The following is a 27,810-nucleotide window of genomic DNA, read 5'->3' as shown; positions in this document are numbered from 1 at the left end:
AAAACATTTCATAAAACTTCATACAAGATATGATACCGGCTGATATGTTCCAGCAAGTTGGATTCAAATATCATGCTTAAACCATCTCAAACAAATTCTGTAAACCATCTCAAACAAATTCTGTAGTATTTTTAATTTGGTTTCACCCTTGATGTCTGGCCTCTGCGGTATTTGTTCCCTTTCTCTTTGCAGGCCCTCACCTACTCATGCTCCTTTGCCATCAAAGTAATAATTTAATATTCCCCATATTTAATACTGGCTCCTTGTACACTAAAGGATTAGCAAAACATTTCTACTACTAGTTTTAAAAGAGCTTCACAAACCCTTGCATTATCCTTGTCTAGTGCAAAAAAAATCATCAAGTGATACATACCTCTTCCTGCCTAAATTCGCACTCTCTGAGCAGTGTATAGCTCAACAGCAGGGATATGGGTGCCAAGGAGGACATCAGCTCTTGCACTGAAACCATCCTTCCTCTGCCCCCACCCTCTTGTCCCATGCTCTGGAGCATCTGTAATTCTATGGAAGCCGAGAACTACCCCACTGTAATCAAGAGCAGTTCTGCAAGTGAGATATTCAAAACTGATGGGGAAAATATTTCCTGTGCCTATCTCTGGTACAGTTGGTATTATGCACAAGTATATGCTCTTGATTTTTCTTAGAACAGGAGAGGCTCAGAACTGGGTCAGGGCAAAGGTCTACCTACCCAGTGTCCTATCTCTGACAGTCACCACGTGGAGATGCCCAGGGAAGACATGTGATACTTCCCTTCTGTGTTCTTCCAGCTTCCAGTTATTTGCCGTTCAGAGGGTTCTTGATCTAAACCTGGTTTCTATATGTCTTGTAACCCTCAACGGATCTATCTTCCATGAGTTTCTAGCCATACTCCCTTAAAAAGCATATGAACATGTCATCTTGTTTCAGATCTGCCTCCCATTAGCTTCATTTGATGCCCCCTAGTTCTTGTATTGGAAGAAGAAACCAACAACTCATCCCAGCACCCCCTCCCTCTGCTGCACATGACTTCATGGATAGCTTCCCCAGTTCGAGTTGCCCACCTCCGTTAGCCATTCCCACATATGGAGTCATGCTATACTTTTGATCACTCCTTTTTGTTCTCCTCTGAACCACCTCCAGTTCCACAAAGTCCTCCTGGGTATCAAGTAAGGGGGAAAAAGGGTTTGTGCAAAATATGCCAGACATGAGCAAAGGATGGATTTACCCAATATTCTCTATTCGTTTACTAGTAACTGCTCTATTTTATTTAGTTTTACAACTACTATTGAGCACTGAGTGGATGGGTTCCTGGGAGCCCTCTAGCATGACAGTAAGATCTCACCCCTGCATGGCGTTGCTTAGCTCGGGACCCATAATTTTATGTGCATCAAGTTGGCTCTGCATTTTTCCTTCACAAAATGCTTTTATAAAAGACAGTTATTATTAATGAGATGAAAATCAAGAACAAGCATGCTAAACTTTAAAGTTGTTTATTCAACCCTACAGTACACATACTAGCGGTAGGTTAAGTGGGATCAATCTTTCAGACTCCTTAGAAAGCCTATGCCTACAAGAAGTTGCTGAGGTCAGTAAAAGGGTGAATTTTTTAGTGCATAGCCAACCTTTCCAACAACCTTTCCACCCCATGAGTTTAAGTGCCCAGCTTGTTCCACATCACTACATTCAGTATTGTGAATATATTAAGTGTGACAGCAACCCACAAGGCCCCCACTTAGGAGATCTTTAGACTTTCTCCATGACTTGTTCTACGCAGGGCATCTCGCTAAGGGCACAGCAGCCTGCACTCCAGACTGCTGCAGTGGAAAAAAGGGTCACTGAGAGAGACTCCTCATTCTGAAGGACATAATGCGAGTGAGGTGGTATCAACACTACTCTAAATCACTTCTCGGTTCTGTCTGCTGGCTTTAAAACCCCAGAGACTGATACACACAGACAAAATAGGCCTCTTCAGCAAATGCAGTTCTACGATGCACAAGTGAATTTTGGTGTGTCAGACTCCTAAGAATATATTCCCATCACTAGTCTGGGTCTCATCCAAAGAGTACTTTGGTTCACATTGATTTTCAAGCTAAACAACAACAACGGCAGGCCATCAGATGATAACAGAGAGGAAAAAATGGTGTCAGACTGTGATTTCCCACTTGCAGCACCGACTTGAATGTAATTCAGGGTGACTGTTACTGCTCCTTCGACTGCTCTACACTTCAAGTGCTTTAAAGCAGATCAACTGCTATTGTATCTGAGAGAAGAGCATGTGTTTGCTTGTGCATGGACCAGACCTCCTTGAACAAAGCAGCAACAAAAAAAAAGGCCTGAAGATATTTTCCTATTCTTACAATAAAGGGATGGAAGTTTGAACTTGGTCCCAACTTGCAAACATCAGCTAATTATGGGGGAAATCAGCCCCTTCCCTACATCAGGACAAGCTGTTCGGCTATTCCTTTGAGTAAGACGGACTGCCTTCATGCTCCTGCCATAGCACCCAGCTGAAAAAATCAGATTATGTTGTTTTGGGGTTTTTTTAACATGCCTGTTGTAGCATTGAATTTAACTGTGGTGGGCGTTTTTTTTTTCCTGTTTTAAATTAAACTAGACTCCACGGTAAGGTTTAGATCAACACGAAACTGAGCATTCATTGATGTAGATGTTTTTGTCTACATGAAAACTCCAGTTCAATAGCCAGATAAGCAATTTTTAGCCTGGGAGAGCAACTATACTATTTCACAACTGTGTAAATATTCTAAATGCACGGGTTGTGCACAGCTTCTTTAATGTGCCATTTTGCTGACATTTCAGGCTGCTAAGTCATTTTTATGCAGTGTTTTCATGAATTAAAATAAGCCTGTGTAACACAGACCAATAAATAAGCATCTTCTGATGACTCTGTTTAAGATCATCTCTTCTGTATTTCCTTCCTTTTCACCTCTGGTCTGGGTGCTTATACTGGAAAAATGGTCTTGCATTTATATTACATTTTGAGTCACTACTGATGACAGCTTTTAACTCAGGTTCTTGAATTCTTTAATTCTTAACCCTCTCATCTTACCCCACCCAGACAAATACATCAAGCATTTCAAAACAGCAGAAACTTTTTCATAGGTTTTTGAACCCAATGCCTTAAGAAAGCTGCTCCAAAACAAAGCTGAGCTAATTCTGGGTGCCAGCAGGGGGCACTTCAAGCCCAGAGGATTGTAAGAAAGCGTTCAGTACCTTATTCCATGGGGCTGTTACAACTTGCTACTGAGTTATCAGATCCCAAACTTAGAAGCAGGTGAAGAGTTTGTATTAGAATGTGAAGCCTACACGAACAATTCACTCATTTTAACTGGATGTTAACTGTTTTTTGTGTTTTCATGATGGAATAAAGTTTTCCTTTTTATCATCTCTTACCTTAAATGAAAGACCAGAATATTTGCCTGAATTCAGACATTACGCTTGACCATTTTTTTTTTCAAATGACAGTAGTAACCAGGAAAGCCTGACAGTGTCTTATTGCAACATCTAATTCTAACCCAGTAAAAAATGCAGGAATGACCGGGATGCTGAAGATAACAAGCACACTGCTATACCTCCACTTCTGAAGTATATGATCACAGGGACTTTTCTAAACCTCATGAGGGCCACTGAAAACCTTCAGTAATTTAAACATACCCTGCTCTGACTCCTTCACAGATACAACAGATAATAGTGTTTTAGGAAAGTACATTTGACTTTTTATTTTTTGTCTTGAATTGCATGTTTCTTCAATTTCTGTAGAAACAACAAACCCTTACAAGGTTGTATTACGGCACTTGTCTGAAGCACTGAACTTATACAAATCATTGTTTTAATCCATGACCACAGTAAACAATTTTAAAAGGGACTGCTAATGCAAAACTTCTCCATATTACAGCTTATCTGTACCAAACCACATGGTTTACAGAGCAGGCACTGCTGGAGACTCTGGAACATCAGAGACTTCTCCTTATGTCCTTTTCAGGATACAACCTGCTTCTCTCTTGGCAGCTTGTGGGGAGCTGGAAGGAAAGGTAAAGTACTTGGGCCAGTACAGAATGGCATTAACAAAAATAACAACGGCCACCTTCTGGGCACCAAAAATTATTCTGGGCACCAAATTTGGGTATGTGGGCAATTCACAAGTTATTACCTGACATTACACCATGAAATCACGACTCTAGGCTAGCTATATTTGCATGACAAAGGTCTCTCTGCATTTAATTTTTTCTCAGAGTGACACCTGGACTCAGCTTTATATGTACAGCACTATGCATTAAATTTAAAAAATTGGAAAAAAAAAAAAAAAGGTAAAAGGAAAAATACAGTTGAAGAAAGCTGAAAAACACACACAGCCCCCTCTGTGCCGCTGCCAGGCAGCAACCTGCCTAGAGGCAAGGGCAGGCAGGGACTGCGACCTGAAAGCTTGCAGAAAGTTGGAGCCAGACCTAGCCGTGTTGCACCTGATCCACATTTCTAACAGCTTCGGTGCTGAACTACATGCACCTAATCCTCCTCTTATCCAGGAAGCCTTGCAAACTGGCCTGTAATCTTAAATGCCAGTATAAATTGCCTGTTGCAAAAGGTGCTGCTCTCAGTCTGCCTCAACCCTTCTCTGCCCCACCAGCTGCCCCATGCCATGGTCCCACAGCTGTCACAAGGGCTCCCGTGGAGGTCAGGAGACTGCCAAAATCGTGTCATCTTGTGTCTGAAGAGCTCTCCACATTTAAATTGTGCTGGTAGGTGCAGGAAGGCGAGAGCAAACAGGCTCAATCACAAAAACACTGCAAAGATGAGAGAGGAGAGGGAAGGGAAACACAAGCTCTCACCCCCCCGAACATCACCCTCGCCCAGAGCCTGATGGCTGGTGCCACGCTGCCATTGCTGCCGAGCTGCTACTCCGGATCCAGCAGGCAAGGCTTCGGTTTTCCCTGCCTGCTGCAAGCCAACGCAGCTGAGCTGGCAGGCGGGGGAAAGGAAAAAGAGCTGGCTGCGTTTTCGGCCCCTCTGGAGCAAGAATGAAGGAGGAGCTGAAAGTGGTGAAAAGCTATTGAAATGCCAACTGCTCTCAACGTACATTCGTACATTCGGCAGCAGCGAGATCCTGAGTACCAGTGACACAGTGGATCAAATGGGAAGCTGTTAAATCATCATTAAATTAAAGCACAATGAGATTAAGTCAAGAAGATTAATCAGGCAGTTAAGTGGCTGAAATGAAGAGATTTTTCTCTTTTGCTATTGTTATTTACCGCATTTCTCGAGACCAGTGGGTTATTTTTTATTTTCCTCTAGATCCTTCAGGGTCTAGTGGTGACAGACTACTGAGCTGCACAGGGATGTTTAAACTGGTGGGGAAAGCACTTAGGGTAGAATCAGATGTGTGAGTAGCAAAAAACGCACAAAAATACAACAGATTTTTTTCACCAAATGAAATTGTAAGGTAGGTAAAAAAAAATTAACATTTTGTTAGAGGTCCACAGAACGATACAGAGCAAGTTCAGAAATCTCTCCCAAAACCCTGATGGTTTAAAAGCCTGCTTTCTTTTGGAGGTCTCCTCTCCACGCGGCCCAAATCCGTGTTCCTACATCACCTCGAAAGGCTCACTGGCAGGGATAATCAAAGCAGCAGCAGCAGCAGCCGCCGCCATTTACCTGATGAGGATACACTGGTTGTCGTGGCGCTTCCAAAGGCAGCGGTAGCACTCGTTCGCCACAGCGAAGATATGAGGTGCGATCTCTCCCATGTGGTGCTTGCTGTATCTCTCCACGGCGGCGCGGTCGTACAGTCCCGGGATGCTCTTGTAGGGGTTCACAGAGGCAACTATCGAACCAATGTAGGTCTGCAAGCACACAGCCCCCCCACAGTTGTTATTACACATGGGGTGGAACAGGGTAACACTCTTCCCAAATGAAAGGCAACAAATACATGTTTGCAAAAGCCTAGCAATCCTTTGGATAAAGGTGGCTAGTATTTTTCCCTGCTTTCTTCCTTTCAACAAAAGCAACAGAAGGGCAAAAGTAGCTCCCACCTCTGTCATGTTTTCATGCTTACCCCACCTACAGCACAGAGCTTCTCAGCTGTACGAATCCCTGCCTTAACACCACTTGCAGCTGCCAAGGAGCGCTGGTCTACAGCTGCTTCTCATACATTCTTAGGGACTCGGTGAACTTACTAAAAACCTGACTGTGTCCCAAGTATTGGTGCAGAAGTCCATATTTCCCTGTAGAGTATCCAAGTCCTTCTCTGCTACTCATTTTTAAAACAGAAGTATCAGATATTATGGTACACACTAGCACCATTATACGGCAGCACGTCCTAAGAAAAGCGTGTGAACTGGCAGATGCTCCCGAAACACTGGGTTTCTGCAACTTAATTTATTACTAGTTTGATGCACAACAGCAGCTGACAAGGCAGTCATTTCTATCCCACTGCAATTAGAAAGCACATCAGTTAAAACCACCCAGGTAGCAGCTTATGCCCATTCCCATTGCCTTAACTCATTAAGCTGTGGTAACATGATCATTTGCAACAGTCTAATCACAATGCTGTTCATTTTTTCAGTCACCCTCTATTCACTTCAATGTATTTTTTTAAATAAAATCAAATTAAGTGAGGTAGGAGCTAACATTAAGCATGTTATCTCCAGAATTTCCAGTACATTTCTGGGGCATGCAAAATTAATTGATATATCATACGGTGTGCATGGTGTTACCGCTGCGATACTAATTTCATTTTGTTAAGCACCCTTTCTGCGGTTACAGGCAGGAAGCTGACACCTGGCTTCAACAGCCCTGCTGCAGACTTGTGAAAAGCCAGGCTGCGAAGCCTCCAGCCCTGTAACACGGTCCCCACCTCCAGACAGATGCTTCACCAGCAGTCAACCCTCCTGTCGCTGACAGGAACCAGCTGTGAAGTTGGCAGCAGGACTGGGGCTCTCTTCACCTCCACAGCACCCTACCCAGAAAGGGCTGGACAGGGCGAGCAGCACCTTGCACGCCACAGAAACGCAGCCCCACGTGCTCCTCCTGCAGCCGCCCTCTTCTCCGGCAAGCCACCACACTGAGACCCAGGGACCATCAGCTCCCCCGCGTTTTCCTTTCCTCCCTGTCAGTCTCTTCCACAGCATTTACATGCCACATCTACCTGCCTCCCTCTTCTTCTCCTTAATTAACGTGTAATTATCGCTGTGTATCAGCTCTCCTTTCTCACTGCTACCCTGCTGTTACATTCCCCGTTATCCAGCTGTTCGTCCTCCATCAGGCCCAACACAAGCAGCAGCTTTGAGCTTTTACTAAGGGGACTACAGCAGCGTCCTTGAAATTACGACAATTTTATTAGCTGCAAGGGGAATATTCCTCCTCACTGTAACTCAAGTGCAGAGCTGTGAACTTTCAATCTGTGTGTTTTATAAAAAAACCCATCCTGTATAATAGCTCAGGTTTCATCTAGAAGAAAAATACCATTTCAACACAAGATTGTATCGCAGGGCAATTACAGCAACAGCTTCATTTCCTGGGATCATCCCCTCTTGGGTTCTTAAATAACTAACAAGGAAGTCTCTATGAACAAACTACCTCAGTTTGATACATATTTCAGCACAGATTGCATGGGCAAAATTTTAAGATACTTTTTTTTTTAAATTACAAGAATACAGTGCAAGCATGACCAGTAAAATAAGACTGCTACAGATCTTCCTCTTTACCTTACTGAAATCTGACTAAAATCTTACTAAAATGTCAGAAGAGTAACTTGAGGCACGCCATCACAACAGATGCCATGGCAAAGAAGCAAATAAAAAAATCTCCACAAAACATGATCCCATCTAACTTTATAACTCTAAGCATACACTCTAGAACTTCTGCATGATCAAGTACCTGACAGAACAACATCGCCACGCTCCCTGATCTTCCTGTGATAAAGCACTGGCAAAACTGCACCACCACTTTTCTTGCTTCTCCTATTTCAAATGGTAAATATCATAAGAGGTCACAGCATCCCACTTCTGCACAGACTCACTTAAACATGAGGCAGTCTTTCACATGGCTTAAGCATAACTTTTTAAAAACTATATAAATACTTGCAGAATATTAGTCATTACTGTGAATAAGAAAAAGATTATTTAATAAAGTCAGCTGGCTTCATTGCCTCATAATTCATGTAAGGTATCCTAGAGAAAAAGGTAGTGTATTATGGCGATAGCAGAACCCTGGTGAATAGCAGAAATGATACTGACAAAACCAATTCCTAAATCACCTCATGGAGTAACGCTTAGGAAATGTCACTATTTTAAAAATTCCTCCTCTCTCTCTTCTTTTCTCAGCAAAAACATGAAGAACCACAACCTCTACCAAAATAGCTCCGATTTTGTGGTTCCAGTCTTCTGGTGCTTTGAGTACGTTATTACCTCTTTGCAGAACAAGTTAAATGCGTGCACAAATTGCCACCAAATTATAATGATACAAGACAGAACAAACCCAGGCCCTCAAAAAACAATTTCCTCATCCCAAGGCTCAAAAAATCACAAAAAAGCTATATTCTTCACAGACACAGTGGATCAGATTTATCATCTACCAAGTGTCATAATCCAACCCAGGAGCAGCCACAACTAGATGTCTGCATGGACCAACTAGGAGTTAGCTGGCCCAAGTGAAAGTTCCACCTTAACCCAAGGTAGTTCAGCAAGGTATCGATGAGCTGAAGCAGCACCGTTATTAGAAACTATTCCCATTATTAAAGAAGTTCCCATTAAAAGACAAATCTTCCCAAAGTCTTTGTAAATTTCCCCTGGGATACTCAACAGCAGCAAGATTTCCTACTTCACTTCCAGACTTACTACTTTTCTGAACCAGTAACTATCACAGGCTCTTACTAATAGCTGTATTTTTTAAACAGTAGATCCTGCTCCTGCTAGCCTCTCCCCTGGCACCTCGAAGAGCCACGAAGACTTGAGGCACGGCACGACCTGCACCCCCATGCAGAAGAGCACCCCTTCACCACCTCCCTGTTCGCAGGGCTCTGCTTTCCCTCCCCTTGGGGGCTCTGAGCAGCTGCCCAATGCAAACCCTTTCTTGGAGGGCAGACCTTCCCGTTTTGCAAGTGCAAGCACCTTAGCAGCAAGTTAAACCGGTGTAAAGATACACAAAAAAATGCAGGGCTGTTCAGTGGATGGGTATTGTCTCCTGAACGCTATTTCTGCACCAGCTCAGTTGGTTAGAGCATGGTGCTAATAACACCAAGTTCACAGGTTCAATCCCTGCTTACTGCAGGGGGGTTGGGCTCGATGATCTCTCAAGGTCCCTTCCAACCCAAAGCATTCTATGATTCTATGATTCTATATGGCAAATTAAAGCAATTAACAGTCAGAAGTAGGATCTCTAAATTACTTTATTATGCTGACATCACAAGGCAGCTGTTTGGATGAAATTTCAGAAAAGGTATTTTCACATAAGAATGTCACTTCCACTTTGCTTAAAAGAGAGTGAATTAAATTTTCTCTTTGTTCTTTGCAGTTTCTAATCTGATTCTCACAGTCAAAAATTACTTATTTTAACGAAAGAACTCCAAAGCAGTTATGAACAGGAAAAATGCTCATACAGGTGCCAGAGCACTAGCAAGCGGACAGGATTTCTGAAAATTTCCAGTTGAAAATGTTTGAGGGATATTTCAGAGAAATACTGTATAGAGCTTCTATCACAAGCCTGACTTCTTAAATCTGTGGCAATGAACAGGACAGTTTCCTTTTCTCTGTTACAAGACCAACTCAACACTTCCGACAGAACCACACACTTGAATTACTTTGTTACAGACCAAACCAGCAACAACTTGTTATCAGATCACCGCTAATTCATTTAAACCCAAGAACAATGAAATTTGAGTTACTCAGCCTGAATCCCAACACAGCACTTTGATTACCACATTAAAAGATTGGGCTCCTTTTCCACTTTCAAATTTTTACTGAAATTTTACATTGATAATGCATCTCCCAAAACACTTCTGGTCACAAACCGCAGACACTCCTGCTCCCCCTTTTAGCACAAAAAGAGGAAATAAGATTGTTTGCTGATCCTCTAAGAGGACTTTCAAAATTAGAAGTTCAAGCCCTGTCTTCTCAGCTAGACATTCAGTAAGGCAATGGCATCACAAGAGTCAAAATAAAAGACGTACTTGAGAAAGGAAAAGATTTTTCATCAGTTCTCCAAATGCTTTTTTTGTTTTGCTTGTTGCCTTCTGATAGCAATCAGCTTTGAACCTGTGTCTTGAAATCACCCCAGACTTCTTCAAACACTCAGAAACAATTAGCTCTTTAACAAGGTCCAAGAGCTCAGGAAGATTTCTGATACCCACAGAAATACTCTAGAAAAACTTGCAATGGTCAGAGTAGTCCTGTCTAACATGAGAGGTTTTTCTGTTTTTTAAGGAAGACACAATCAGTTTAGTTTGATGCCAAACAAATGTAAATGATGTAAAAAGCTTTACTGGTTAAAATACTCTTTTTCAAGTCAGCTTAAAATTACAAGAAACAAGTTTGCAACAGATGAACTAAATACAGTTTGAAATGTCTTTCTTTCCCATGCAGAAAAGGCTTTCAGACTGAAAGAGGGAAACGTAGAGTAAGAAATTTCCCCTTCAAATTTTTTTTCAGGTTCTCTACACAGAAAAAGCAACAAAAAAGGAAACTGCCCTAATGCAAAATCACTTCATTAATCCTATAAACCAAACGTACTAAATATATCAGGACCACCTTGCTCTCCATCTTTTCCCCTTCACAGATGCTTTTCTGGGTATATCCTTTCAGGTTTGCTCCATATCCAGCAACCATCCACCTTCCACTTCTTCCCTTTTATGTCAAGACTTCTGCATCTCCATAATAACTTTTCCATTTCTGAAGATCCTTTATGATCTGTGTGTTTTACCCAAGCTTGCTCTTCCCATGTAAGGTCATCAACTTTATCCCACACTCTTTTTCTCATGACCTCCTTTCACTCTCTACATCAAGGTACCCCTCTGTACTTCCCAGACTTCTAGTATCTGAGACATCCCATTCCTCCTTCTTTCTTAAATAAATAAATAGATACGGGACAAAAAGGGGAGTGGGGGGGGGAGATGACTTCTTTCAGGCTTTACATGTCTCGTGCTACAGGGAGGGTGGGAGAGAAGGCAGGAGCAGGCTGGAGGACTCTGTTAAAGGGCATTATTATGTGCTGCTCCTGGACTAAGTCTTTGATCAACAATCACAACAGAAACTAAAACTGTTTGTACTATTAAAACAGGCACAAGGAGACTGCCTTCCTCAATTTCTATCATTGTGTTACTTTAATGACACCAAAAATCAATATATTCTTCACAACCTGGTACTAGACATGTTGGAACCCATCAAATACCAAATTAAGATGTTTTGTTACAGATATATACGTTAACATTGAAGAACAGCACTTTGTCCAACTTTCTGCTTTGGGACAAGAAAAATCTGTCTCATTACAGAAACAAAAGCATGTTTACAGATGCCTCAAAAATTATGTTTCTGGGTTGTTTTTGAGCAATGCCCAACTTTCCTGGAGTCACTTAAGGAATTGATTCTGTGTCTGAAAAGTAAGGGTATTTTTTTTAAAAAGGGGTATTAGGAGCAACCTGACAATTTATTCAACAACTATTATTTTCTGGGATTATCCTTAATATATGGGAAACTTCAAATAAAACTGCAGTGCAACTGCTGACTAGAGAGCTACTTATATGTCACTCCTAGACAACGTATGGGAAAAGATTTTTATCACTGTTCCACAAACTCGCATGTGTCTCATACTTTCAAATGGCTACATCATGGCTACAGTAATGTTACCAAATTATGATACCAGTGCTTTCACAGAACATGCAGAGGCAGACAACATTTGACAGACCACAAAGTAGCTGTCAAACTTCATTATGTTTTCAATACCAAATTTCAAGGTGTCAGGATGCAAAACCTGGGAACAGAAGAATTGACCCATACTACAGATACAGCCTCTGTCGCTCCCAGTTCTCTCAGGTAAAGGGATGGACGGTAATCATGACTGAATTTATTCTGAGGCAAAGACAATAGGTCAACCACCACACAGACGTCAGCATAAAAAGGAGAAAGATGGCTGGGCCATATTTTGGTGTGCTTTTTAGGGGAGGCAGCAGAAGGGGCAGGGGTATGCCATAAACAGGATGATAATTAATGCCCTCATTCTTGGTAGGACTTTGATTTATCCTCTCTGTGGTAACTACACCCCATCTTTCAGCTAGTCCCATGCTAATTTCAGTGGGATGGAATCCAGTTGTCTCTCTAAATTATAAACTAAAATGTCTGAAGCCAAGCTCCTTTCTTAAAAACCATAATCAAAGTGAAGTACTAAACTACAAGCTTAGATGTTTTCAACCAATAGACCGTTTCTAAGTTGGAAATGTCATACTCTATAATCATGCTTACACGCTCGGGCTTCTGCAGCCCTGGCCGTGTTTGGTGACTCATGGTGGGTTTCCAACTGCCCAAATTTACATCAGCTTTGCTTTTCTTTATCTCCCTGTTCCTTGTCAATGCGCACATTATGAGCCCTAAATTCTCCTTTTTTGTTCTCAAGGTCAGTCGCAGAACTGATTGCAAAATGAGCTATTTGTAAACACACAGGCCACACTACAAACTCAAGAGTTAGCGTCCATAGCAGAGGACCTTTAGAAAGGAACCAGAACACAACAGAGAATGTCACTAAGAAGATCAAGTGCCAACAGGCAGCTACCTGCATCCAAGACCCACGGGCTAAATGTTCTTCTTGACATTGTTTTTGAAAAGCATCTTCTCAGGCACGTTCACACTGCTTAGCTGCACTTTCCCATGTGCTTCAGTCCATGATGTAAGCTGCAGCAGCTTCTACCAATTGCCTCCCTGGTGGCCTTTTCCATTCCTGTGCTGAGCACAGATCAGATCCAAGGCATAACAGACCAAGGCATTTTCAAAGCCAGGCTTTATGCTTGTTTTCACTGGCACAGTTCACAAGAAGATTTTTGGAATAATTTTGGATTTTTTTTTAATATGTGATTTCAGATGATCAGAGGCAACTGCTGGGCAACAGCACACCCTATTAGATGCATTCTTGTCTGTTATGTTGACCCTTCAACCCAACTAATGTGACCTTAAGCTTCCCTTGGTACAACGGTATTAAGCAACACCATCCTGTTCCCAAGCTCCTCCAAGGGCAAAGGCTCTGCTACCTCTTAATGAAAAAAGTGGGACTTCGCAACCTAGCTACCTCTTCCACTTCTTCCACTCTCTACAACTTCAACCTTACACATTCATAGTGTCCTTGTTCTAGGCAGCTAACTGAAGCTGCCTAGATCTGTCTATTTCTTAAGGGTTAAAAATGGGGCTTTGGTCACCGGAGCTGCTCACCGGAGCTGGTGAAGAACCTGCACAAAACTAAGAGCCCTCCACAGGTTAAGAGATACACTCATAGCTTAATCTCATCTTATTTTCCCATTAATTTTCTCCTACTGAACAGACTGTTCCATGTGGATGAAAATACTCAAGGAAACTCTACAAGCGTTATCCAGAATCTGCACCAAAAAATCCTTTTGGGAAATATGAAACCAATATAAAGAAAAGCTGATAAAAGAGCATTGTTACAGCCAAAGGTAAAAACCAAACCAACAGACAATAATATTGATGTCAGACATTCTCCCTTATTTAAGAATTTCACAGGTTTCTGGCAGTTTTTCTCCTGTATAAAAAGGACCAAGTCTCCTTGGTTTTATTGCATTTTTTTTTCTGACTAATACAATGCAAACTCTACCATGTAGCAGACCTATCTACTGGGTGTCAGCATAATGATCTTTTGTGCATAGACTGTTTATATAAACAGTTATGGAAGAGTATCTCCCTTCACCATTGCCAAGTGGAGAGAGGAGGTGACCTCCTGAACAAAAAACCATGATTGATTAGAATGAGACATTGATTTTGTCATTTTCATGGGCTGCAATACAGCATGTGAATGTAGGTTTGCACATCAGACTGTAGCAATCTGTGTGCACAAGTGCACAGCTTAACTCTAACCAGGCGATCTCTAGCTCAAATCAGAGAAGGCCCCACAAAGAGCGGAGACCCCATGGCTTGTCACTTCATTTCAAATGGCCTGTGGCCACACACTAGTTCTTCTTCCTGCTTTGTTATTGCACAATGCTCAAATGACTCTTTCAAAGCTGTCTGAAGGTCTAATTCACCCTCCAGCAAGGAAAAGACAAAAATGGTCTTCTTCCTTCCTATAGATTCATCTTGGGAAGATGAAGGGGCTTTTCAGAGAAAACACATGCAAATGCAAACAAAAATGCTGGTAGATGATATACCAAAAAGCAGTGTCTCTAGAACACTGGAGAAATATTTTTAATATAAAGCTTTGGAAATCTGTTTCGTTCTGCCTGCGAGTATTTTACATACCGATATCCAGATTTTTGTAACTTCCATGGTCCTTTAATGTTTTAAGACCTCTTCTATAGAAAGGGGTTTTTTTTTAGGAGGAGAGCAGGAAGTGCAGGAATTATGCTTTAAAAGAGCATGCAAACATAAGTCAAAAGCCAGAATAACTGAAATCTAAGTCTATGCCAGGTAGTTTTTTGGATGGCACCGAACTGCTGCCAAATAGCCATGGATCTAGAAATCAGCACTAGGATGGCAAACGGTATTAGCGGTCAAAAATCTGCTAAATGGAACTTTTGGACTCCATTTGCTTTTAAAAGGAAAGACTGACAGACATCAAAAGGAAATAGCTGACACTGCTTGCGAGAAATGGACTACATCTTTTCAAATAAAAGTAACAGCCTGGCTATGAATCAATAGTCCATTTATGCAGGTAGACAATAGCTATAAAAGTAATTTAATTCATTCTCAACTTAAATGGCTTGTCTGTGGCCTTTCTAGTATTAAACTGCTGGAATATGTAAATAAGGCAGTTGGACAGTGTAGCACAATCAGTAAATTTTGTGCAGCTCACTTTACAGTCAAAGCCTAACTCACATAAAGAAAACATCTGGTGACAGACAAGTGGATTAACTTTCGGACTCCAAACTCCTGCCCTCCTTTCAATGCCTTTGCAGGACTGGGAGCAACAGATCTTACAGAAAGGAGCCAAAGCTACCTGCAAACAAGGCAAAGGCTCACACAGAAGCGTTCAGCACCATTTGCAAAAGCTCTGACTGAATGGCACTAAGCTGTTGTTGGCACTTATGCAAACGACTGAAAAATTTTCCTTTTGATTCTACACGTTGGTCTGCTTTCTGTCCTCAGCTCATAGAGTTAGCAGTGACAGTCAATAAAGAAAGGTGTGGAGAAAACAACACGAAAACAAGCCTTCAAGTCTGAAAAGACATTAGCAATATATACCATCACCAATGACAAAACCTGCACAAGACGATAGATTTCTACTTTGCAGTTTTCGATAAGAAGTTATCATTAAGTAAGGCTTAGGTATCATTCAAAATTCATGGAAGACAACAGGAATTGACCCTGTTGACCTTGTGTGTATTATTTATTCTCTGACCAACCAATCAAATGAGAAGAAAAATACAGGTACAGAGCAGACAGAAAGAGCAAGTTTTTTATGTTTTAATAAAACCTTGACCTCCTCTGCCTCCCCATCTGTCTCACTGAAACAGGCCCCTGATGTTAAGAGGGTAAGATCCCTACTACAGCATATACACACAACAGGTTACCAACAAGTACCTAATGTGCTGTAAACTGTAATATAAATTTATGTGTTTGTGTAGCCATTGCATACATGTAGCCATTGCATATATTGCAAAGTGTTTGTTGTAGCCATTGCATACACGATAGTGTACTCAATTACACAGACCTTTCTGAGCAGCTCCCTTTTTAATGATACCACGTTGATCACAACACCTCAGGCCAAAATATTTGCTAAGATACAAAAATATGCACCTTTAAAAACCCCAATATTTTCAGTTGTGAGGACAAAGTTCAGGCAAACATTCTTTATTGTTGTTGTTGTTATTAGCAGTCCCACAAGTTCTGCAGTATGGAAGAATTGAGAAGCAAAGTTGGTTAACCAACCAATGGCATTTGTTTACTTCTCTTATCATTACAGCTATGTTCTTCCTCTAACATGTATTAAAAAAAGAAAAACAAATAAAAATAATGATAATTGGCCTTTGGCAGGCAATTGTTGATCTATATAACTGACCATCCTTTAGAAATAGCAATCACCATAAATAAATTCCACTAGATTTCCAATTAAAAGCCTGCTGTGTTTATATAGATCTTTGTCTGCTGCTCTCTAGTAACAGATGTGAAATGGAAGCTGTAATTAATGCTTGGAGACAGGAACTCACTTTGAACTACATTTTGAAAACATTATCTGATGAGTGTAAGCATAACATGCTAATTATAGAGGTAAGTAGCTATGTATAGACACTTGTCATGCATTCTTAGCAACAGCATTCTCTGCTCTCTGCACTTCCACTGAAGGAGCTGGTGGAATCTTCCCAATCTTCCCAGTAGCATAGGAAGGCATGAAAAACACTGTGATCCATCAGCATACTTTCAAAATTTCTTTACTGTAAAAGCAGAGCAATTAAGTAAACAGCAGTTTCCTCAGTGAGCATAGAGCAGATCCTGCGAACCAGTTACTTGGGATGGCTCTAGAACATTGGATGCCTGTGGAAAGGAACTGTGCAACCACAGCTGGGTTGCAGACAAGACCAGGATAAGTGTAGTTCTAGGAGCTAGTGTAATAACTAAGGACTTGGTCTAAATGTACATGTACAATATTTATATATATTTTATGGTACTAATTAATGACACAATTTGTGTGTGCCATTGCCTGGGTTTTTTTCTAAATCAATGACCCACACTTATTTATACCACAGAGCATGACAGGCCAAACACCAAGCCTGTTCAGCTGTCCAGGATGGTGTATGGGTCCTTGACACACATTCTTTTTAGGTTCAGTTTCTGCAGGGAGTGCATCCAACTTTTTCCATTTAAGAAATCAGTCATGACAGTTTTTGTCTTCATAAGTAAACACTTTGGGGCTGTTGTCTTCCACTGATGTTCCTTTGTCTCCCTGCCTCCACCTACAACTCGTGTCCGTGGTAGAGGACGCTGAACAGGAGTGCTTTCAAAGTGTATGAATTATGTCTGTCTGCCTGTATTTAATTAACCATTGCTTTAGTGTGTCCTGATATTTTCTCACTATAACATGCAGCAACATCCACTTCCTTCTGACCATCCTAACATGGCATAGAGCAACTGCACTGGATCTGAAATGAGTTTTACTGTACCCAGAAAAACACAAATATGCAAAAACCTAGACAAACAAGTCATAGAGAGCAACTGACCTAGATACTAAAGTGTCTGTGTCTGCAAACAGAATCTGAAAAAACCGTGATGGTGATTATGGATTAACACTGCACAAACATCAACTAGTTGCCTCAGGGAACTCTCATGACTTCAAGGGAGATAAATGATCTAATTACTTCAAGTTTAACAAACTACAACTGAACATGCTGCTAAAGTAAATAAATACAAATAGATTTAAAAATTGACACATAAATAACTGAATACACCTTCTAAGAACAGATAACTGAGCATTCAGTGTAATGAAATGGCTAGGAGCTCTGCAAGCAACCTTGTCAGGGAAGAGACAACTTTTCTAGTTTAACAACTGTTTTAAAAACAGAAGAAATGTTGCTTTCTCATCCAAGTTATTCCATGTTTGTTGCTTCAGCTGAAGAGAGAAAGGAAGCCAGCCATGAAAACTGAGCTCCTAATTACCATCATCCTCCCTCTGATGTGGATGCGGTTGGTACAGCAGTACATGTCTACGTGGCTGGTACAGAAGTTTTTATACATATGCGCACAAACCTAACAGATGGTTATAATTATTGGCGGGCAGGCTGCAGTCCTAATTTGAAAGTGAGCAAAAATAGGTTATGTTCTCTCTCACCCTTCCTGGCCACCGCACCCAACTGCTGGACCACCTGGAGGCCACACTCCCCATCAGGGGAGGGTGACCAAGGGACCGCCACACCCCACCCCACCCCACGCCTCTCTGGGCACGGGTACACGTTCTCAACCTAAACAAGACAGGCACGCGTCAAATCATCACCACTTCAAAAGGGAACGTGCCTACCTGGCACTTCAGAGCTTAATTCAAAAGGGAAAAGCTAATCAGATGCGCTTTGAAACTTGTTTATTGCTTGAACTCAGGCAAACGAGGGTGGATCTGATGGTGAAAACCTCCATCCTGACCTGAACAATGTATACTGCAGTTATTTCCAACCCGCTTCTCACCTCAGCAAAAGCCTGCATCAGTAAATAACCGCTGGCCACAGAGACAAGACAACCGCAGCTCATCCCGGAGCCAGCTCGTACATCATAATTTGTGCGTCTTGCAGCACAAGCCACACGGTGTGGTTCACGGCGTCCTCTCCAAGGCTAAGCCAGTCTCCTCCGCAATGTGTACTTAACTGAAAGTAAACCAGAATCAACAGCTTTGGGAACAACTCGCCTTTGAGCAGCGACAAGAACAGCCGCCACAGCACTTCCCCTCTCCACATCGTGTGCCCCGTGCTGGCCTTGCTTCAAAGGCGACGAAATCCCTCATTTGCCTTCACAAAAGGCTCCATTTTCAAATGTGGGCACCTTCTGCTTTTAGCACTGGTGTTTATCTCTCCATATTTCGCCACATACCAACCTAGCACACAAGCTAATCTGAGCATTCACAGACAGACATTAAAGCTCATATACCGATGTTCAGAAGCTGGATCTCCCATATCAAGTTGCTCCTGACAGAGTAAAATGGGGAAGGAAATAGCGATGAAAACCCCTGCAACATACGATCACGGCCATCCTAACTCTGCTCCTTTCCTGGGTAACAGAAGCGGTGATAGCCCAGAAGCAAACTTTTAAACCAAAGCAGTATTAATCAAGAAACGTGAAAAAATACCAGACAGGAGCCTGCTGTAAGTAATCAAGAAAGCGCATGTACACCCCATGCCTCTCACAGGCCAAAAAGGGAAAACACACACTCTTTTCTTTTATGGAAATTCAGACAAAAAGTATCACAAGCAGACGTTAACAGACATGACACTGATACAAAAAGATGGTTGCACATAGACACGAACAACTTTTATTATTCAGCTTCTCGCGAAGAGCAGAGATTCAGCTAAGAGCCTCAACTCATTAAGTACAGAGCCAGGCATCATTCATGCTATGAACATAGTCTGTATCCTAAATCGATATTCTTCCCTCCCCAAAAAAACAGTAAGAAATATAGAAAATCCTCTGCTGACCCTTTATAGCTGCAGTTGTTGGCAGCAGCAAAGAAAGTCAATGACATGTTTGACAAAACTTGGTATCCGTAGCAAGTATCTTACAGTATTAATTAGGAAGTAGTAAAGAGTTTAGGAACACAGGTATGATTATGTGGAGACAAAAATGTTATTAAGTAAAGGAAGATTAAACTGAACTCAAATATCTGAAGATATTTACTTAAATGCTCATTGCTGGAGAAAGAGCTCTGCAAATACAGACAAACACACAAATTAACAGTGGAAGATTTACATAAATAATTGTCTTCCTGAGAAAGCAACTGTTTAAATTTCTCTTTGTTTCTTCTGTGTTTTTGAAATTATAGATACTTCACACTACAATTTAGTATACTGCACTTCATATGATTTTTGTGTGTGAGTGAAGAAGCAAGCCCCAAAACTTACATCCTAATTAAGTGCATTCCTCATTAAGGGTACAAAGGTGCTTCCCGGCCTCATTGCCACTGAGAAAACTAACAAAAAGCTGCCAGACTCAAGAACCACACAAATATGCTTGTAATACTACAAGCATATAACTCAAAAAATGCCAGCATACAACTTTGCATATCTTTTCCCCCCACTCAGGTTGTGGACAAGGAGGTACACAGAGCTGAAGTAAAGAGGGACAAAACACCTGTAAGCTAAAAGCTAGGACAGGGCAATTTTATGGTGGTTTATATTCAGGGATGGCAAGAAGTCTTTCAATGGGATGACCAGCCCCTAAACTCTGAGTGGAGAAGGGGCACATGCCTTCCTGATTTATCCCTAATGCACAAAGAACAGATACAGCCAAGGTGCCGAGGTGGATACAAGAGTATGTGCACTACACCGATGAAGCAATTCCTCGCCAAGGGAGAGGACTTTTTGGAGGGAAGGGAGAAGGCAAATGCACAATCTGGAAAGTTTTAACTGCTCCTAGCATGAACTCCAATGGCTTGTGCTGTCCTGTACAAGAACTAGTCTGGTTCCAAAGCAGAATGACCAGGAGCCTAACTTCTTCAGCTGCAAGAATGCCTTCAACAAAGGTGAACTTAATGCAACTTTCAGTCTTTTTTTTTTTTAACATCAAACATTAAAATATCTTTGAACTGTTTAATACAGTTAAGAGATTTTGGCTTGAAAAGACATGGTTCATTTTGCGATCACAGTACCTCCTCCTACAACACATGCTCATATATCTATGAAGTTTCATAAAATTATTCAAGCTATTTAATCAGCTTTTCTTGGGGTTTCTGTTCCTGGAGCCCTGTCCTGCTAAAACACTACCATTGGCACAGCAGGAGTGTGGTACCAGTGAGGAGGGAGAAAACAAGATGCTTCTTACATCAGGTCCTAGAATCATAGAATAGAATCATAGAATCGTTTAGGTTGGAAAAGACCTTTAGATCATCCAGTCCAACCATTAACCTACACTACCAAGTCCACACTAAACCAATCAAGGGGAGACTAGACTAAACCATGTCCCAGAGTGCCACATCTACCCGTTTTTTGAACACTTCCAGGGATGGGGACTCCACCACCTCTCTGGGCAGCCTGTTCCAATGCTTGACCGCCCTTTCCATGAAGAAATTTTTCCTAATATCCAACCTAAACCTCCCCTGGCACAGCTTGAGCCCATTTCCTCTCGTCCTGGTTACATTTCTAGGACAACAGAGAGGTTTTCATATGCATTTCAAAACACACCTTTTTTCCGACCACCTTTTCAATCATTTTTCAGGTGAGATGGACTCAAAAGAGTAAGCAGTAAAATTAGCAAAACTGAAGCGACGATGAGTATTCAGCAGCAACTGAAGATGTGTCATCATTAACAGCACACAAACCTGTTTGTCTAGAAACATACACCGCACTGAGCACCAAGTATTGGCATACCCTAAACTTGCCTTGACAAGCTAAGAAATAAGCTAGGACACGTCTCTTCAGAACAAAGCTATTCTTTGCCTCTTCAAAAAAATCAACCCCTTTTACACACATGCTTTTTAAAAGGGGGAAGTGTCCTCCATCTGAGTACACATAATGGCTCAAAACAATTTTTTTATTATTTTGACTCACACTGAGTATTATATTCTAATCTAATTACACTGGTGGAAAATTAAACTCTTACAAGTAGCTATTTTTCCCCGCATGTGCAGGATTGTTCATATATGCTATTCATTTTTTTGTTTACCAGTTTTTCTGAATGGCAAAATGGTTTTGTTTTGAGGAAAAAAAAAACATACATGAAGACTTTTGTAAAGAGAACTACCTCAACATTTAGGGTTCCCCATAGTAGCCACCTTAATGGTAATGGGCAAAAGAACATAATTTCCTTGTGCCCTTTTTTGCTTTTTATCGTAAAGACATTTCTAAATACAGGGAAAGTTTATTTTTACATTAAGATATGTTCATGTTTAAAAATAAAGAAGCCAAACTCAATAGATGAAGCTTGGAATAAAGTGTGTATATGGCCAAATCAAGGGCCCAGACAGGTAATGCACACAAAAATTATTTATGTTCTGCAGTTATTAATTAACAAAAAAAACCCAAAACCAAAAAACAAAACCAGAGAAACACAAAAACACTAACCACCGAACCACTGATGAAAAGGGAGATTTCACAACCTGTAACAGCCACTAATATTCCTTCTGTCTTTCTCACATTCACTGTAGTTCCAGATTCAGGAAAGATTCGTATCTAGTCAGTTCAAGGTTAATGAATATTTAAAGAGCAGGTAAAGCTAATCACAAAAGCCTCCATTACAGAGAAAAAGAATTTGTGTGGACTAATTCCTAGGTTTTGAAACTGATGAACAGCTGCCTGTTCTCATACACCCCAAACTCTGACTATCTGTATTTAACGGCACAGTTCCCCAGCCTGACGATCATAATATCAATCCCTTTCTACTACAACAGAAAAGGGGAAGCTGATCAGAATTGGATCTTGGCCTGATGGGATCTCAAACAGCAGTCACAGACTAAATCCCACTGCATCCTCTCTGGTGACGTACACAGCACATACTGTTGGGGCAGAGAGTCTAAAGGAGACAAGAAAAACAAGAGCCCTTTTCACAACCCTATGACTGGAAGTGTAGAAGCATATTGGGCATGCCAGTTTTTCAAGGTCTCCAAGGGATTGCCAGGCCAGCCCTGAGCTACCTTCTCCTTCCATCATTGTTCACGAGAAGTCACTAGATGAGGCATGCTTCACCTCTATGTGAACACACAAAGAAAACACATTCAAAAACATTCCCTCTGGGTATTTTTCTTAATTTTGGAAGAAACTTACATAGATTTTATCTTGCTGATATCGCTGGAATAAGTTGTGCATAATGGAGCCTTCATGGAGATCTACGAGCGCTGCCATGTCTTCCACGCTCTCTGTGCTTGTTTGATGCATAGGCGTTACTTTTTGGTGTGTGATCGTGCTCTGTTTGTAAGTGAATACCTGAAAAAGGGGAAACAAAGAAAACATAATAATCAGAGCACACATTCAAAAACTCCTATCTGAGAATGGAGCTTTCATACCCATTCATATTCCCTACCCAGTTTATCAGTGTGCAGGCTTGTAAAATACCATAGTCTGCCAGTCATACGTTCCTCAACAGTTTCTCTGACAATAACTGAAGCCCCAAATACGTACATGGTCATATGAAACCAGCACATACTGACAATGCACTGAGGACTGTAAGGTCTTTTCCTTTTTAAGGGCAAATGTAGTCTTATTTCACAGTGGACTACTGTTAGCCTTCATCAGGAGAAAAGTAAACCAAGCAATAATCATTCCCAAAAAATCTAAAACCAACCAAACAAAAAACCACCCCCTACAGTAAACTGCACTTATACTCAAATTACTCTGAGAGCAAATGTGTTACAGTGCAAAACAGCAAATTAAAATTATTGCTCTAACACACTGCAAGTGTTTATATGTTTGATCTGAAATCCACTTAAACGTTTCCATTCAATTCTCCGGTCAGGACCGCTATCGGGTCAGGTCATTATTCCTAATCTAAGCAGCACTCTCAGTTCAGTGTGCTGCAGGTATTTGCAAATGAATAGGCAAAATGATTTCTAAATAATGGACTTATGAGACAAATTTCTGACGCCTGTTCCAAACAGACAGTAAAAGCTCTAAAAAAGCCACAATTTAAAGCCTCAGTCAGAAAACACTTCTACACATCTTCTGTAAAACTATCACAAATATGCTCAGAAGATGTACGCATCCCCAATCTAGTTAAACTTTTATGAATATAATGACATCACTGAAGACTAAAAAACAATAGCGCTGGAATTCAGCTTGCCATTTCCTTTTAATTTACATCTTGGCAGCTCATCCTTATAGACATATGCCTGTATCTCATAGCCAATGTTACTCAGGCAATACTAGTCCCCGCTAACTGCACCGTTTCAGTGTAAGAAAGTCAAGTGTGGGGTTAATGCAAATACTTTAATGATGTGGAATATTTAAAAAAAAAACCTTCCAAAATCCTTAGAAATAATATTTATAAAACCGATGAAAGAAGGGCAATAACCAGCAGGCCGAGCACTGGCGAGCACCGCGGGATTGCCGCTGCGGGCTGGGGATCACGCAGCCCTGCCCGACGGACAGGGCAGCGCAAGGGGCCACATCTGCACGGGAAGACAAAACCCCTCAAAGGATTTCAGCATAAAAACATATGTATGCTCCTGGTAACGAAAGACTGAACAAGGACGGTTGTGTCATCATAGGAGGCCGTTCAGGAAAATACTGATGATTTTGTCTGTCTTGCTGAGACAAGCGAGAAAAGGAAGCTGAAGAAGCAAGAGGCTGAACACAGACCACACTTAACATTGAAGCCCTGTACTCTGACATCCCACCAGCTGACAGAGGAGAACTGCCTGATGAAATTTGTTCATTAAAATCATAGCGCAGGTGTACTAAATGCTGGCACAGGCCATCGTGCCATTACAGCTGTCACTCGCACCAGCACAAAGCGTACTGGAGGAAGGCTGGGGGAGAAAGGAGATCCAAGAAACTAATTTCTAACAGGTGCTGGAAGGCAGCATGGACATCAACAGGACACACGAGCAAACCATCAGAAAGTTCCTACAGGTTCAGAGCATCCAAAGCACAGTCCCTAACTGCGGGGAAGACAGCCACTGGGAGATCTGAGCCATATTTTGTGGTAAACAACCATCAAGATGACAGGACAAGCATTTGTACAGGACAGAGAGACACTGGCTGGGATGGAGAAAGCAGCCACTTGTACATGATCCAGGGGCAAGCAGTCCAAATATCTAACAGACAGAACGAATGTGAACAGCATCAATTGATAGCAAAACTTTGGGGCTGAAAGTGTTAGCAGTCCCAAGACTAATAACCACACAGATTGCAAGCTGGCATTAGAGGTAATCGTATCTCAAGAGTAATAAACTGCAGTTCCTAGTCAGAAGAACCATGACAAAAAACCCCGAAGGTCATACTGCAGAACAAAGAATATTGTAAGCTGAAAGACTTGGAAATAAAAGGGATTTAAGGGGAGCAAATCCTAGAAAAGTAAGTAACTTAACAGAAGCCATGTATCAGCATGGAACTAAAACAGAAAAACAGTCTTAAAAGAACTAGAAAGCCAAAAGGGGATGGCACATATCCTGTGAGTGCGGCTCATGTGAACATGGAAAGGAAACAAAACATCATTTCTAGGAAGAGAATTTTTGTATTTGTGATTTCTGTTCTTTGATATGTGAAGCACGGGTTAGTAGGGTAGGCAGAGCACTCCATACATCACTAAGCACATTTATTAACAAAGGAATTAATAAAAATGCACCGAGAAAAACAACGTGACAATTGGCTTGTGAGTGGCAGGTCTATCAAAGATGGTCTTTGCAGATTCATCCTTCCCACTCAAAGCCGCTATTTTATCTTCTTCAGGCTGGTTGTCCACACACTTCCAGCTCTTCCATGCATTGCCTCCTTGTTTGGGTGAGGAAACGGCTCTGTGAGCGGACTCAGAGATATGCCCACCCGTCGCCCAGCTAGAAAACACACCGACCGGTCATAATGGCTGCCAGCCAGACCAGGAAGAAGGAGGGTCTCTTCCCCAATGCTGGGGAGTTACTTTTCCTTTACTCTTCATTTTCACCAGAGGCACGCATCCTTCAGATTTCCTAAACCTACTGTAAAACTAGGTCTAAATCATCTAACAAGACCAAAGTCATCAGACAGGGCAGCAGGATCACCATGTGCAGACCTCATTTCCTTAAAACGGGCTTTTAGCAGTCCTGCTGCTCAAGCCCTGAAGGGCCTGCTTTGTTTTATTTCATCTTGACACACGCCTTTATTAGGATAAGGATGTGAAAAAGCTACCTTGAACTTTATCGTTACTAAATAGAAGGTCATGTTATGAAATATTACAGCAGATGAAATCCTCAGGAAATAGGAACCAAGAGCCGTTCTGCGGGGTCAGCATGCAGCAGAGGAAGATGAACAAGTTGGCTCCTGAACTTCAAGAGGAGCCCATTGGCAGACTGCAGGAGCATCCATCTTCAAGGATCTTGACAGCATTACTAGAAGGTCAAGTAAAACATGCAGGAAACTTGGAGTAAGATTAAGACAAGCCTAAATGAGAATTCAGCAAAAACTTCTTTCCTCTCAAGATATAAACACTCCAAGATAACAAACATACTGAATACATGGAAAACTATAAATTAAACTCTAAAGAGACAGCACGCAAAGTAAGAACTCTTAAAGTTATTATGGAAGTGAAAATTAGAGGTTGAGATAGGAAGGAGCAATGCAAAGAACAACAATAAAAGAACAAGCTCAAGAACTACAAGACAAAACAGCAAACCTAGCTAGACAACAGTAAAGAGCATTTCACTGGGAAAGGAGAACACCACGTCAAAACCACTCGACTGTCCCTACGACAGCATACTAGTGCTGCAATGAATACGCCAAAAATGGACTCAAAGGAGGAAGCAACCCGAAAAGCCAGGGGACCGATGCTACCAAGTTCCCGGGATAACATGAAAAAAGCTGTAAGAGGCACTCTGAAGTTCAAAAATAACATAGGAGGGAACTATTGGACGCCCAAATATTAACAGCTTGCTGAAAGGAGAACACACACCCGAGGGTAGAGGAGTGCTGTTTACTGTATCTTGAAGAAGAAAGCAAATAAATGACTGGAAAAAAGTAATCACATGCTGCTGAGTCAGATTTCTTTCTCTAGGAAAAAAGGAAAGATTGAACAGATAGGTGAGTGAGGACAGGAGTATCGGAATGAACACTAAAAACAGAGTGACGTGCAGAAAGTGTGAAAACAAACCATATTGGTCTGGTTGTGACAGACTGTTTCAAAGCTCTGATGACAACGCCCCATGTCCTGATTCATGTCTGTTCAGAAATCAACAGGATTATTAGCCCAATTCTATTCTCTCCAGAATTGGGTAAAATTCATCAGCTTTGCAGTGACAGGGACATACCCAGAGCAGTGTCAAGGTCTGCCTGCTCAACCATCATTGATACCCGCAGCACTTGCCAGATCTGCTTTAGGATGCAACATCGAGCCCTAGACACTGAGAGTGAGAACTACACTCATACTTCCCAAAAGCACTACCCAGATGAGAAAGAAGGAAAGGCAGAGAAAAAGAATTTATTGTCTCACAACGAGAACATTAGCCTTGGACATGGGACCAAGGAAAAATAAATTAGAGGGAAGTTCTCAGCAGCACACCAACAACTCCAGCATACGGGCAGGACTGCATTGCATAGACGGGACAGACTCCCACATCACTCTTTGAAACACCATCCAGATCCCCAAATTCTGCTGCAGGAAGCACCTTCTCTTTGCAGAAGATGCCAGTCGGACGCTCTCTAATGCGCTGTAGGAAACTAGAGAACTTATGACAGCACGCATCAAGATTAAAGGTGAGACTGTAGATGAGCACTAGGTAAATGGTTTTTGGTCGTTGATGTTCCGTGAAGGGGTTTGTTAAGAAATGGTGGAGCAACATAAATAAGTAAATAAGTACATAAATAAATAAATAAATTCATACAGGACTCTGTCTGGAAATCCAACAACTCCTAAACCACAACCTAAGGCAAAGACATATGATGAAAATGATGGCTTTAGCAAATAAATATATAATTTTCCCTATTCATAAATACCATACCTATTCATAAATACCTCTGCATGAGCAGTGAAATGCTGTACTCCACAATGTGCAAGCATTTGTTAGATGAGTCTGTATCTTTATATTTGGTTCAGAAAAGCATTTCTTGTAGTCTATGCAATTTGGAATAACTAGTATTTTACATGAATGTATTCTTTTAAATCTGCTGGTGAGCAAGTAAAGAAAACAGCCCACCAACAAATCAGGAGTTTGAGGCATATGACTGCAATTAAATTAATTTCATTGATGCTTTTAAAGGAGCGTGAAAACCACCAGCATGAAGACCTTAATATTCCCCACTTCTTTATGTTGAAAATGACATTTTTATCCTGGGCAATT

General features: G+C 41.4%; 1 protein-coding gene across 1 annotated transcript in view; it reads right to left on the bottom strand.

The window, feature by feature from the left end:
* The window catches only part of MYO10 (myosin X), a 134,703-nt gene that overhangs the window by 72,154 nt on the left and 34,739 nt on the right, over positions 1–27,810 (bottom strand). The window contains exons 3-4 of the mRNA XM_075705032.1: positions 22,610–22,768; positions 5,665–5,852 (exon numbers count right to left, since the gene is read on the bottom strand). Coding sequence (XP_075561147.1) covers positions 5,665–5,852; positions 22,610–22,768 — 347 coding nt within the window. The remainder of the gene's footprint in view (positions 1–5,664; positions 5,853–22,609; positions 22,769–27,810) is intronic.

This window comes from Pelecanus crispus, chromosome 2 (assembly GCF_030463565.1).
Source record: "Pelecanus crispus isolate bPelCri1 chromosome 2, bPelCri1.pri, whole genome shotgun sequence".
NCBI lineage: Eukaryota > Metazoa > Chordata > Aves > Pelecaniformes > Pelecanidae > Pelecanus > Pelecanus crispus.
This window is presented reverse-complemented; position numbering and strand designations above follow the sequence as displayed.